At 37.4% G+C, this 13,732-nt stretch overlaps 1 protein-coding gene across 1 annotated transcript; it reads left to right on the top strand.

Moving 5' to 3' along the window:
* The first annotated feature begins 8,437 nt into the window (after window positions 1-8,437).
* On the top strand, window positions 8,438-12,380 carry LOC139721872 (inosine-uridine preferring nucleoside hydrolase-like). Its single transcript, XM_071633195.1, has 4 exons — window positions 8,438-8,626; window positions 9,073-9,367; window positions 10,167-10,303; window positions 11,812-12,380. The coding sequence occupies exons 1-4, from the start codon at window positions 8,441-8,443 to the stop codon at window positions 12,151-12,153; spliced, it is 960 nt and encodes a 319-aa protein (XP_071489296.1). The 5' UTR covers window positions 8,438-8,440; the 3' UTR covers window positions 12,154-12,380.
* The last annotated feature ends 1,352 nt before the right edge of the window (window positions 12,381-13,732 follow it).

The following is a 13,732-nucleotide window of genomic DNA, read 5'->3' as shown; positions in this document are numbered from 1 at the left end:
CGTTGATTTCACTGAACTGATATTCATTTGATTAATACGCAGTATGACGTAAACTATTTTGATTTTTTTACTATTTTCTTTCGAGAATTTGGCAATAGGGACTTGCAGGTCATCAACAACGAAATGGGCATTAGTGAGGTCGACAAACTAAGTCAGCACAAGTTCTTATGCTAATTAAGATATTCATTACTTTGTGGTTAATTCACTATATTAATTGGAATTTAGTCTGGATGTTAAAGGATAAGTCCAGCTTCGTGTACATGTAGGTGAAGTAAATGCGGCAATTAGTAGAATTCCACATCAGTAAAAGTTTGGAGAAAGCGTACAATCCATTCAAACGTTTTGAATTTTTAAAGTATCTGTACTGTCACCGCTGGATGAGAAGACTACTATAGTGTGTGATGTCACATGCGTAGAACGATATATGCAATGTAAGGAAAATATTAAGAGAATTCTACAAAATCATTTTTTTTTCTGCAAAACGTGCATATTTCTTCGACATGTCAGTGACTTATATTAAGGATATTATTCTTCCTGCCTTCTGACAGAGACAAGTCAAGTGTTCTTTATTTTGTAAGAAAAGTGAAAATATGTTGAATTTTTTTATATTGTTTTCTTTATATCGTTCTACACATGACTGTGACATCACAAGCTGTATTAGTCTTCTCATCCAGCAGTGAGCGAGCAGAAACTTCAAAAATTCATAACTTTTGAACGACTTGTCTGATTTTCCTCAAATTCTCACTGATGTGTTCTACTAGTATTGCTGTATTCACTCAATCCACATGTCACATATCTGTGAAGTTGAACTTGTCCTTTAAATGAATAGCCATCTTTGACTAAAAAGGAACCGATGAGCCATTATTTCAATCCTCGCATCTTCTGTGGACGTTCAAGAGGGCAGGAGGAGTGCGATATAAGAACCAACAAAATGTCCCTTTTATTTTGGTGACTAGTAAATTGATATATTGACTCGTATATTTCAAGTAAAATCGGAACTTTAATCATTTTGTTTAAATCATCAAACACCTGCTGAAATACATTGACTTCAGTGATGACGGCAAAGACAGTGGCGTCGATGACAAAATTCACATTGGAGTTTCGTCTAAATACCAAATTCAACTGAATTTAGCAATTAGTTTAAGACGACCCTTAAAGATTAACACCATTAGCTACGAGGAAAAGAAGATTTTGATTACATCTGCATTTTGCCTTCTCAACAAACTCGAATCCTTTAAAGAGAATTTAGTATGTGTTTTTTTAATAATCCTGAAGTCTTTTAAGATGTTTAGTGTGCATGCAAGGTGTGTGAAACAAGCCGCCGTGAGTTCTTTTCTGCTGTCTAGCAATCAGTTTTTCATCAAAGATCAGAAACTTCAAGTATTATTATTTGTATTAAAGAAAGTATAAAAGAAAATAACTAAGAGAAATTTGGCTTAAAATGAGAAATTTAGAGGCACTATACAGTACTCTTATCACCATTTCTGATGATCATAATGACAACATAATTCTATCATAATTTACCGCGACAAATCATTTAATGTGACTATAGAGGCATGTTTATTATAAGCAATTCCCCAATTCATGGGACATTATCTGACATGGTTATTAGACAATGATAGTTCAGTCATAGATCATATGAGGCATATGTGACCGTGCACCTCAAAACGAAAATAAAGTCGCACACACTGGTTTTGCGTGAGGACTGAAAATAAGTGAAATGGGTCAACCTAGCCGAATTTGACTTTTTCATATTTTCTGAAAGAGCGGGTCTTCTTTTACATTATGCTTAAATTTGGTATCATAAAACGGGCAGGAAAGTGTTTTTTTTTTAAGCAGTTTATCTTGAACATTTTTGGTAGAATAGTGTGATTAGGTGTGTCTTTAGAATCCCTTTTTCATTTCTGAAAAACCTTGTCCACATTCTTCACTTTCAACTCTAATAACTTTTGAAAGAATATTGCTACTGCTTTGAAAGTTGGCATCAATTATGGACAGAATGTGTTAATGAGGCATGCTTAATTTCAGTTTAATCTAATAATCCCTTCATTGTTGTTACTCTGGTGGTTTACTTCCTGTTTTTTGTCCCATTCATCCCACAGCCAGCACGGTTTGATAAAGATTAAGCGCTTGAATAGACACTGTACTTCAGAGCCTCTTTTCTCAGTTCACACTTTTCCTGAGTTTGTGCTTTCTTTCCAATATTTGGATAGGTTAAGAGAGTCCATTTGATTTGAGTTATACATCATTTTAAAGCTTAAAGTCTGCTTTTTCAGAATATGGTCTTCACTACAAATTCATGTCTGGCGACTTTTTGTTTGTTTTGAGGTGCAGGGTCACATATAATACATTCATTCTTTGATAAAAGTTGGTTGCTGTTAGATACTCAAATTCCCACAGCCTTTTTTTCAAGAGTATTCTTTTGTTTAGTCAGGTTTCGTAACTTATGCTTTGAAAATATTATTAGCATTCGTACTTAGTCAACATTAAACGATTATATTTGTGATACCTCTTTTTAAAATGTTCATTCCATCTGAAAGTATAAAGAAACTTTTTAAATGTAACATTGTTCACAGTAGAATTATTGGTTATATGATGTTTCATCGAAGTTATTTGCTAATTATTATGTATTTTTCCAGCATTACTTACTTCCGATGAAATTATTGAGAGTCCAACATCGAAATGCTTCAAATGATTACCACTGGCTTAATACCGATATGTTTGAAATTGATGGAGTCATCTACCAGCTCTAAGTTATCCTTTCAAAGTCTAACACTCGTTTGCCCATGAACACTGTTACAATTAAATTCCAATGTCACTATCATTGTAACTCTGTGATTCTATTGGTTGAATGAATTCATTTTTACTACTTTCACTGTCACTATCAGTATCGGGCTCCGATTCATAAGTCATGGTGCCTAAAGAGATGTCCCCAAGCTGATGCGGAATCATCTCCCCATCCTGTCAGTGTCTGATATTCATTTGCGCATGAGTTCTGAGCCAAATCAAATTCCAATGTCCATAATGGTCATTTTCTGAGTGCGGTATATGTTGAATTAAACCATTGTTACTCATGTTACTGTTGCCATATCAGTATCGGCTCCGATTCATCAGCTACAGTGACTTCCAGGATTCATGTCCACAAGCTGACGCGGCCGCACCTCCCTTGAGGTCCACAGAGGTCGCATTAGATCTTCATCCTTTGTCCATCCATGTTCTTCGTTTGGGTTTGTTGCTATAGCTTTCATATTCTTGTGTGATAATTGCATAGGACATGCTGCTCTAACACCTTTCAGCAGGGCAGTATCATAGCCAGATCAAAGTTTTTTGCCTTTGTGACATTGGCCATTTCACCGCACTTGGACTGTAAAGAGTTTGGAGGGCATTCACCTTCCTAATTCTTCTGTTACCATACAAAGCATGCACAGGTAAATCGTTCCAGTTCATCATCATCTCAGCTATAACATTTCAAGATTCACCAAACTTTGGAAATGCAGCATGAAATGACTCATCAGCCTCGACATTGTTTTTACCTTCCCCTTTATACCTAAAAGGCACTAGTGGTATTGCAGCCAGTAAATGCGTGGAGTCCTAGAAATGATGTACATACAAGGGCTGAATCATGAAATAGGACAGCTGAGGTGATGGATGAACTGAAAATATTTTGCTGTGCTTTGCACGGTAACAGAGGAATTTAGAGGTGAATGCTCTGCGATTCTTGACAATACAGTCTAAGTGCGGTAAAATGATTTATGTCACAAAGGCAACAACTTTTGATCTGGCTTCTCAGAGACGTCTCTGAACAGCACGTCCTCCGTAGCAATTATGAAACTAAGAATATGGAAGCTACCAACGGACCAAAATGAAGATCATGGATAAACGAAGGATGAAGATCTTATGCGACCTCTGTTGACTTCACCTCAGGGGAGGTGATGCCACATCAGCTTGTGGACGTCCTGAAAGGCACCATGGCTGATGTATCAAAGCCCGATACTGGCATAGAAGCAGTAACAGGAGCAAAAAATGAATTCATTAAACCTATACACTCAGAAAATGACAATGATGGTGACATTGGAATTCGATTCAGAGCTCAAAAGAATTTCAGACTTTGAAAGGATGGCAAAGTGATTAGTTGTCATCCCACGAGTTCGACACCCACGAATTATACAGTAAACAAGTCGTACAGCCCATGAGTCCGACAGTATGCAAACAAGGCCCGCAAGTTTGACACTAGGCAAGCAAGATCCACGAGTTTGACACTTTTCTAAGCAACAACTCCCCACCCCCCCCCCCCCCCAAAAAAAAAACGATCCACAAGTTCGATATTACATCGCAAGGCCGGAAATATGTTTTTCTCGTGGGTCTTGTTTATTACGTGTCAAATTCGTGAGCCCGGCTTGCCTAGTGTCGGACTCAAGGGTGTCGAACTCATGGGCTTTAGGACTCACCGGCTGTATAACTCGCGGGCTCTATGACTCATGGGTTGTATGATTCGTGGGTGTCGAACTCGTGAAGTGCACCCGGTGAATCAGCTTCTAGACATCCATAAGGCACCATGGCTGATCTAACAAAAGTGTTGACTTTAAGTTAAATGTCTGCAGAAGATGCCTGAATTAAGATAATGCCTTATTTGCTTTGTTTTGGTTTTTTTTATCAAACATGGTTATTTATCTAATATCCAGACTAGGTTTAATTTCATTTAATGATTTAACCACAAATAATGGATATTTAGATGTTTTAGCGTGAGAACATGTAAATAAAAAAACTGCGTGGACTTTTAAGTTTGTCAATCTCATGTATGCCCACTTCATTGTCGATGACCTGCAAGTCCATATTCCCAAATTTTCGAAATAAAATGAAAAATAAGAATTTAAAAAAATCAGATAATGATGTTAATATAATTATTACAATCAAGAAATGTACATCGTGATTGAATCGTGACTCGAACTCGGGTCCTCCAATCGGGAGTCGAAAGTTTTACCCACTATGCCACAGAACCGCCAAGAACCCACAAGTTAGCATTCCCAAGTAAAAAAAACCCAGACATTAAAACAATTTAGGTCCCTAAAAGTCCATTGTCTCTATTATGCATCATGTATAGTGTCATTTCGGTGACAAGTTCAATGTAGATGCAATTTCTAAAGAAAATATAGGAAAAATCATGTCAATATATTATCCATGCCTGGTACAGTATTTAGAATTGTGCCAGTGAGTAGTTGAGATAAGTGTTTTAATTGTGAAACTAGTTATAAGCCTTTATCTAAAGGGCAAATCCAGTCAAAATAAAAGTTAGTCCGATAAGAAAAAAGTAATATATTACGAGTTCAATGGTAAAATTGTGATCGAAATCGCATGTAAAATAAGGAAGTTATGACATTTTGAAGTTTCGCTATTTTTTGAGGAAATAGTTCAATATGAATATGCAAATGACAAAGTGAGCATGTGATCCCTTCACATCTTGCCATATAGTTTGTACATAAAATTTTGACATTTCCAGTTTTTCATTCAAACGCAATTATGCTCGAGGCTCAAATCCTGATATATCTAACATCACTATAACCAAGTTATGCAACCAGGAATATCATCATTTGTCAGACTTCAATGACTGAAACATTGATTTTTCTTAATGTTTTGTACACGATCAATGGAAAATTGTGAGGTAATATGACATGGTCAGGTCACTCATTTACATATTCTTATCCACTGTACAAGAAATATTTTGCAGAAATTAGCAAAAAAAAAAAATAGACTTGGAATTTGTCAAGACTGACAAATTAGGTGATCCGATTTTTTTTTTTAAATCAACGATTCGAGTCCTGATCGCAATAGGCATGACCATATAGGTTTCATCTGTGTTTAGAGACATTGGCCGTGTGATATTTGGATTCTCATTTAGAAAAGAGAGTCAGGTCTGCCATCTTTGGTACCAAATTCGGTATACACTATAACAAAAATAGAAACTTCCTTATTTTTCATCAGATTACAGTCAAATTCTTACCGTTGAACTCGTAAGATTTTACTCTTTTTTATCAGACTAACTTATTTCTAGACTGGATTTCCCCTTCAAGCAGGATTTGGGTTTATTGCAAAGAAATAAAATGCCAGTAGAATTTAAAATTCATTATCTTGATTTCCTTTACTGTAAATTTATCGCTAAAATCAATCAATTGAAATGGAGATTTGTAAACGAATCCCTGCTATGTCGTATTTCTATAGTCTTTGACCTCGTCTTCATCTTCGATGTCGTGACCAACGTCATCATCAAAAAGAACAATGGTCACCTTTGATTTCACATTTGAGGACAACTTTTATTCAATCAGGTGATTGCTGATTGCAAAATATGATTAAATTTGTAAATTTACATGATAAAGAGACGCGTTGTAACTCATTTTTGATACCTGACATCAAAAAAGGCATTTGGGAGGCTTATTTCCAGATACCGCGCATGCGCACTTGAATGTCTACAGAAGAAGATCGGATTACAATAAGGCCAAAATCTTTTGTTTTCGTAAAAAGGGATATTCATTCAATATCCAGACCAAATTTCAAGTCATTTAACGAATTCTTCACAAAAATATACAAACTTAAAGGGTGAAACTTGAAAAATTGCCCAAATTTTGTAAAATTTTGTTGAATTTTGTCGACATCTTTGCCCATTTCGTTGTCGATGACGACAATCTGGGGGCCTATATTGCCAAACTTTGTTTTGCATCATATTTCCCAACTTCTCAAAAATCTAGAAATACATGTGCCAAAATCTTTGGTTATCAATGAAAAATAAAGGCATGGGGACCACTTTATTAGGATAATACCCAAATACTATTCCCCCGTATTCGCGAAAAGGTCGTTCCGGAAGTGACGTCACAAAACGTCACGGGGCGGGTTTGGGACCCAACTTTTTTTTTGTTAACATCACTTTTCTTACTCTCCAGACCAAGGGCTACATGGAAACAACAATGAATGTTAGGTGCAGAGGGGGTGCACGTTGACCCCCACTAGCCCATGGCCTATACGTACGTTACCACTCGTATGAAAGCTGGATTGGTTGAGGAGGAGCAGTCATCCTGAGGTAGACTGGACCATCTTCCAACGCGAAAAAGAAGGCATCACCGATCACCGTCGGGTGTCGCTCACCTGTTGTTCCAGTTCGAATTCAGTCATCATTGAAATCCGTGATATTCTTATCACACGTGCATGCACTTTCTGCGAGAGTGTTGGTCCTAAAGGTGTAAATTACAGAAAGCAGGAGCTTTAGCAGGAAGGCTGGATTCTCAACCAGAGTCTTGATCTTGCTAGACTCCACAGCTGCAGTTTTATACAGTAAACACTACCCAGATGTATTGTAACAGAGAGCATAGATTGAAGTAATTTGACAAATGTTCAGCTCCGCCAGGCTTCTTTTCCCTTCATCATCGGCTTCCTCTGTGTACCGCATACTTCGAAGTGTGTCTTCAGCTGTTTATACAGGGGAGATATTGCAACCGCTAACGTCTTATAGTCCGAGAAGTTCCCCATTTCGAGGTGCAGTACCACAAACCTTATCCAGTAAGCCGGGGGGGGGGGGGGGGGGGGGGGGGGGGGGGGGAGAGGGGGGTTGGGAGTTTTGTAAAAGTGGATATTTTCGCGCGACTAATATTTCGCGCTTTGCCGGGTCAGAAGAGTTTCGCATGTTTTTAATTCTGCGGAATCAAGACATCATGCACAAGAACATATGGCAAGCAAAAATATTTGCGTGCTTTTATTTTCGCACTAGTTTCTAACGAATTCTGGTTGCGCGAAATGAGCGAAAATTTCAGCACTGCGAAAATTTCCACTTTTAGTTTTACAGTAGATTCTAGTAAAGTTTAGTGAATAAGTGGTAGCCCAATGTGGTTTCTATACATCATATATTCATGATATTGTAAATTGATACAATCGCCATGATGTATTAGATATTTACAAGAATTGGTGATATAGGTCTGTGTTTAACTCGGCTGTTATGATTTTACAAGGATCTGATTTGAAGTGAGATAGTGTAGTTTAAAGTAGTATGATGTTGAAATTCTTGAATTTCTCTACATTTTTTTTGTATCTGAACCTAGATCACTTTATATCATGAACATCATTTGGCATCAAATGACCTGTGACATCATTTATTAACTTGTATTGTAGGCCTAAACATTTTAGCAGCAGAACGTGGTTGATAGTTTAAAATATGAGTTTATCATTGGAGGACACATTCAAAGTCCTTCTGTCTCCATCCATGTAACATTACAGATGTATAATCTGCAGCCATTATCTGCTTTTAAATGCTAACAAATTTTCATCTACGCTGTATATGATATGAATTTTAAACCTTGTGTGTTTGGGTAGAATATGATCTCAGCTTGTTATCATTGCAGAAAGGCCTTCAATCCCTGCGCAAATATTCAAGAAGTATACCCACCAGCAGAGCTCAATCATGGCGGAGAAAGTTACCATGGTGATAGACTGCGACCCTGGTATAGATGATGCCGTAGCTATCATGATGGCGCTGGGTCAACCCAACATCAATCTGATCGGGGTCACATGTGTCACTGGGAATGTAGAAGTCGACAAAGTCACCATCAACGCCCTACGCGTGCTGGAGAAATTCAACAAACTCGATGTGAGTATGAACAACAGATGATATTGATGATGATGGTGATAGTTGATCATTTCTGCTATAGTATAAGCAATGATTATAAAGGATGTATAGGATGATGATAATGTACACAATAATGAGAAGGATTATGGTCAATTTTAGCTCCATTCACTTATTTGCAATTTTATAAACAGTACTGGTAACACTACATATGTTAGCCATAATAGGGCCTGTACAAAAAGAAATAGCCTCACAAATCATGGCTGTTGCTTTAATTTTCCAATTTATGTGAAATTAATGAAAGTACAATGTAGGGCCTGCTATAATTCAAATGACCATACCTTACTATTAGACAAGGGTATGTGTAGATGCAATAGAAATTGAATTGGAATGCAACAAAATATGATGTATGGTGCTACAGAATTTGAACTTGATTATCCAAATTCTTTGAATCAATGTCCAACCCCTAGATTCCTGTGTTCAGGGGTGCTTCCCAGTACATCGTCACTGACCCCAAGGAAGCCAAGCATGTACATGGAACAGACGGATTGGGTGACATTCCCAACCCAGGGCCCATGCCCAGCCGAGACCTTGTCCAATCAGAGCACGCTGTGCAGGCCCTGATTCGGATGGCCAATGAGAAGCCGGGACAGATCACACTGGTGGCCATTGGACCACTGACCAACTTGGCCCTGGCCATTAGACTCGACCCTACCTTCACAAGCAAGTTGAAGGAGTTAGTCATTATGGGTGGAAATATAGAAGGTATTTTGTTCACTTTTCATCATCTTGCAAATACTGACTTGTGAGCAGATTAAAAGTAATACTGTACAGATTTAGGTTTAATAGTTGATCAGAAGTCATTTTCATTACAAATTTTGCTTGGCAAGTGTAATTGTATACATTTTAATTAATGCCAACTGCATTGTGAACATACAGTGTATATATATGTGATCACTGACTCATAAAACAATAAGAAACAGGAATGTTAGTAGTTTCAGACTACTGTATATGTTGTGGATATTGCTTTGCCTTAGTGAGATTAATTCCATTCATTCCATTAATTCCATTTTTACTTCTTCCGTTTGTTGAGGAAATTGGCATGGAGGTAGATATGCTGTTTTAATTTGATGTCTTTTTAATTATCTGAATTGATTAAGTAGTACAGTGCAGCAGAATGACATCAAAGAGGTCTTGCAGTGCAGTAGAGTAGACATGTACACTGTATACACTAGTTTCTGCATTCAACAAATAACACTTGAATCATAGTGAAAACATAATATAGGAGCTTTAGTACTTCTGCAGCTTAGAAGATTTTAAAATGTAATGCTCGTAGTGATGAGTGTAGCAGTGATTGTTGTTACTTGATGATAGCAGTGATGATGATGCTGATGATATTATCATGATAATAAACATTCAGCTTCTTACAACTCGCAGTTACAAAATCATAATGATTTTGATGATACATTGTATTGATAGTATTCATTGAAATATTGACCACCAGACATGATGAGATCAGATATTACAATAATTGTCATCATCATCATCATCACTGTCATTTCAGCCGGAGGAACAGGTTTCTGGACCGCCGAGTTCAACTTTGGGACCGACCCCGAAGCAGCACACATTGTCCTCACAGATACCCAGTGTCCAACGCTCGTTGTTCCCCTGGAAACCTGCATATCTCATAGCATTGACTTTGTAAGTACAGGCCAGGATTAACGATTAATCTTTACAGCATTCTGGCTGTAATTAATACGCTTTCATCCCAAGATGGTATAAGTAGGGTCCCAAGCAACTTGCTATATTGAGGTTCCTTGTGCCTAGATAAGGTCAGGTTAATATTCCCTAGAAGAGCTAGGTCAATTGCTCTTTCATTGTCCTAGAAAATTGATTTTAGTTGATTTTGTCAGTGCATTGCTGTTCTTTATGTAGTTTTTCTAATTTGGCAATACAATTTCTTGAAGAGTTCCCACCAAGAGATGGTGGCAAATGGAAATAACCAAAACTTTTAGAAGTCAGATCTTTGAAAGGGATTGTCAGATTTACCTCATGCTTTCACTGAGTTTTTCACAATGCTTTTTAACCCGTTCCTTCCACAATTCTTTGAGTGCCCTAGATGCCCCAAAACGAGATTCTTTTTGCTCTTCTACAGAGAACGGACAGGTTGGTAATCCACCTGTGCAAAAGCATTCAAGCGGTACATTATATCCTCTTTCCATGGTCAACTACATGTGCCGTCGAACAATGGAAATATTGATCGGGTGCGATGTATGAATAGAGCGTGCGCTGATGGGCTCATAGACTCTTGTTCTACACAAAACCAGGCACTTGAATGGGATGACTGGGGTCAGCAAACACAGAAATCTACTGGAGCTCAGCTTTCATCACTGTGTGTATGTTCATATGAGTTTGATATCAAAGCAGGCGCAAACTAAATCAGAAAAAAAAGTAATAAGGCTGTGATATACTCATTTTTCAAACAGAAAGAGAACATATTGGGATCGACTGAACTCTTTATCGTTTTATCAAACCCATTTTTCTGGGCATTACAACACAAACATAAATTTAGGCCACAAAAGTAGGCACTCTTGTCTCCATCTTGGGAACCTGGTACAATGTATACCAGGTTCCCGTAACGAACAGGTTAAGTCAGGAGATTTTATATATTTATGTTTGTCATTGTGTGATTTTATGAATACTTTAGGCATACTTTTTAATGATTTTTATAGCTCTTTGTAATTCTGGAAATATTAAAAAAGCAAATTAAGTGGGTGCACCCCTCTTGGATCTGTCACTAGAGCTCATGAAATATTTGCTCTAGTTGACTAGTCTTGGAACAGACACATTGCACACTGCAAGTGACCATGTTTGAAGTCACGCTCTGAGAGGAAATTACCTTCACTACATGTTTGTCTGTTTTACATGCTGACAATTATCAAATTGACAGTCAACCCCACAAATGTGGAAAATGGGTGAGGCGGTTATGAACCTATTAAAAGATTCCCACCTTTTATATTCATAGCCAGATGTGTTAAATCCTCTGTACATGCGGAAGTCGAATATCACCAAACTTGATGATTTTTTTCTTAGTCCTGTCAAGATCTGCTTATGTGGAGTTGACTGTAAATATCGATTTTATCATTTCAAAATGACCTTACAAACTGATTTTTTAATGTTTTTTTTTTTCTTTCTACCCTTTATTCAAGCAATGGTTCTACGACCTGGCTTCCAGCAAGTCGCCTCGTGGCCAGTTCATGTACGCCATCACCAAGGCCCATGTGAAGAATTCCAAAGAATGCTACAAGCGGCCTGCCTTCATGGTGGCCGACGCATGCGCCATGCTGGCGGCGGTTTGCCGTAGCTCCGTGCAGGAGTCAACCCACACGGTCTGCAAGGTGGAGCTGGTAGGCAAGTACACCCGGGGCCAGATGGTCACCAACAAAGTCAACACCCCTTGGATTCCCGACCTGGAAGGCGCGGAGAGGGAGGTCGTGACCAAATTGAACATGGACACCATGTACAAGCTGCTCAATGATGCTGTTGCATGACATCACCTTTGAGAAGTAATACTCGTAGGTCGTATTCCATAATTTGAAGGTCCTTGTAGTCGATAGATATGTCAGAGCTTTCCCGGGCGCAGCATTGTTGCTAGCACATGGCTACTTTAAAAGTAGAAACTTTCATTTAAGTTTTCAGGCTTTACCGGATAAGAAGCATTTATTTGTGTGTTTTTTATTCTAAAGAATCAGAATATAAAGTATCTAGTAGTACATAATTTACGGATTATAGTACTGTATAAGCCAACAAATGACTTAATTATGATAATTAATAATATGACTTAAAGGACAAGTCCACCTTCATAGACATGTGGGTTGAGTGAATGCAGCAATATTAATAGAACACATTTGTGAGAGTTTGAGGAAAATCTGACAATCCGTTCAAAAGTTATGAAGTTTCTGCTCAGTCATGGCTGGATGAGAAGACTACTATAGCTTGTGATGTCACATGAGTACAATGGTACAAAGAAAGTATAAAGAAAATTCACCTTATTTTCACTTTTCTCGCATAACAAAAGAACACTGAACTTCTCTCTCTGTCAGAAGGCATGGGGAATAAAATTATCCTTAACATACATCAGTAACAAGTCCAAGAAATGTGCACGTTTTATTCAAAAAATTAAATTTTGTGAAATCCTCTTTTTATTTTCTTTATATCTTTGTACGAATGTGACATCACACACTGTAATAGTCTTCTCATCCAGCAGTAATTTCGTAGATACTTTTAAAAAATTCATAACTTTTGAACGGATTGTCGGATTTTCCTCAAACTTTCACTGATATGTTCTACTAATATTGTTGCATTCACTCAATCCACATGAACATGAAGGTGAACTTGTCCTTTAATTCTTCTCAGGGAGATGAAATTGTATCTTACGCAGATAAAAAATCAAATGCGGATCCATTTCTTGCCTTGTCATTGTGTGTTGCCTAACATTAGGTTACTTGATTGTGCATGAGATGTAATTTGACTTATTGGACAAACCAAAACACCATTATGAATGGAGGAGGCAGCTTAGTCGATTGTTATTGTTTTATTAAGGGTTACTCCTTTAAAGATAGTCTTTATTATCTCTCTCTGAAGTTAGTGTATTGTCTTTCATTTTCTTTCTCTTTTTTTTTAAGCATTCAACGTTTGACTTTTGTTTTGGCATCATTTTGTCTATTTACTTATGTGTATGTTATATTTTGTTAATACTCTAGAACCTTGTTATTAGGAGGTAGGTCTAATACAATTGTATAACAAAACCGTAATATACAAAGTAAATTTTGCGAGACCCAACGATTTATACATATATATATACATGTATATATATATATATATATATATATATATACAGTGAAACCCCGTTATAACGAGGTCCGTGGGACCGGCGATATTACCTCGTTATAACCGGTACCTCGTTATATCCGTACGCATCAAAAACAAAGAAAAACATAAGCACGACATGATATACCCATAAATGAAACCTAAGGACATCCTTTGCGTTGTTATTACACAATTATGGATCATTATTATTGAGAGAATAAAGGGAAATTATTTGTGAATTAGACGAAAAAGTAGGGGCTG

Source organism: Diadema antillarum, unplaced genomic scaffold, assembly GCF_040938485.1.
Source record: "Diadema antillarum isolate AM-2024a unplaced genomic scaffold, OU_Dant_1.0 scf00000151, whole genome shotgun sequence".
Taxonomy (NCBI): Eukaryota; Metazoa; Echinodermata; class Echinoidea; order Diadematoida; family Diadematidae; genus Diadema; species Diadema antillarum.
Note: the sequence above shows the minus strand (reverse complement) of the source record. Positions and strands in the feature narration are given on the sequence as shown.

Bases quoted from the DNA above. Each gene is read 5' to 3' on its own strand.
- LOC139721872 (XM_071633195.1), top strand. From the start codon at position 8,441: ATGGCGGAGAAAGTTACCATGGTGATAGACTGCGACCCTGGTATAGAT. The intron at 9,368-10,166 runs GTATTTTGTTCA...CTGTCATTTCAG, and splicing joins TATGGGTGGAAATATAGAAG to CCGGAGGAACAGGTTTCTGG. The intron at 10,304-11,811 runs GTAAGTACAGGC...CCTTTATTCAAG, and splicing joins TATCTCATAGCATTGACTTT to CAATGGTTCTACGACCTGGC.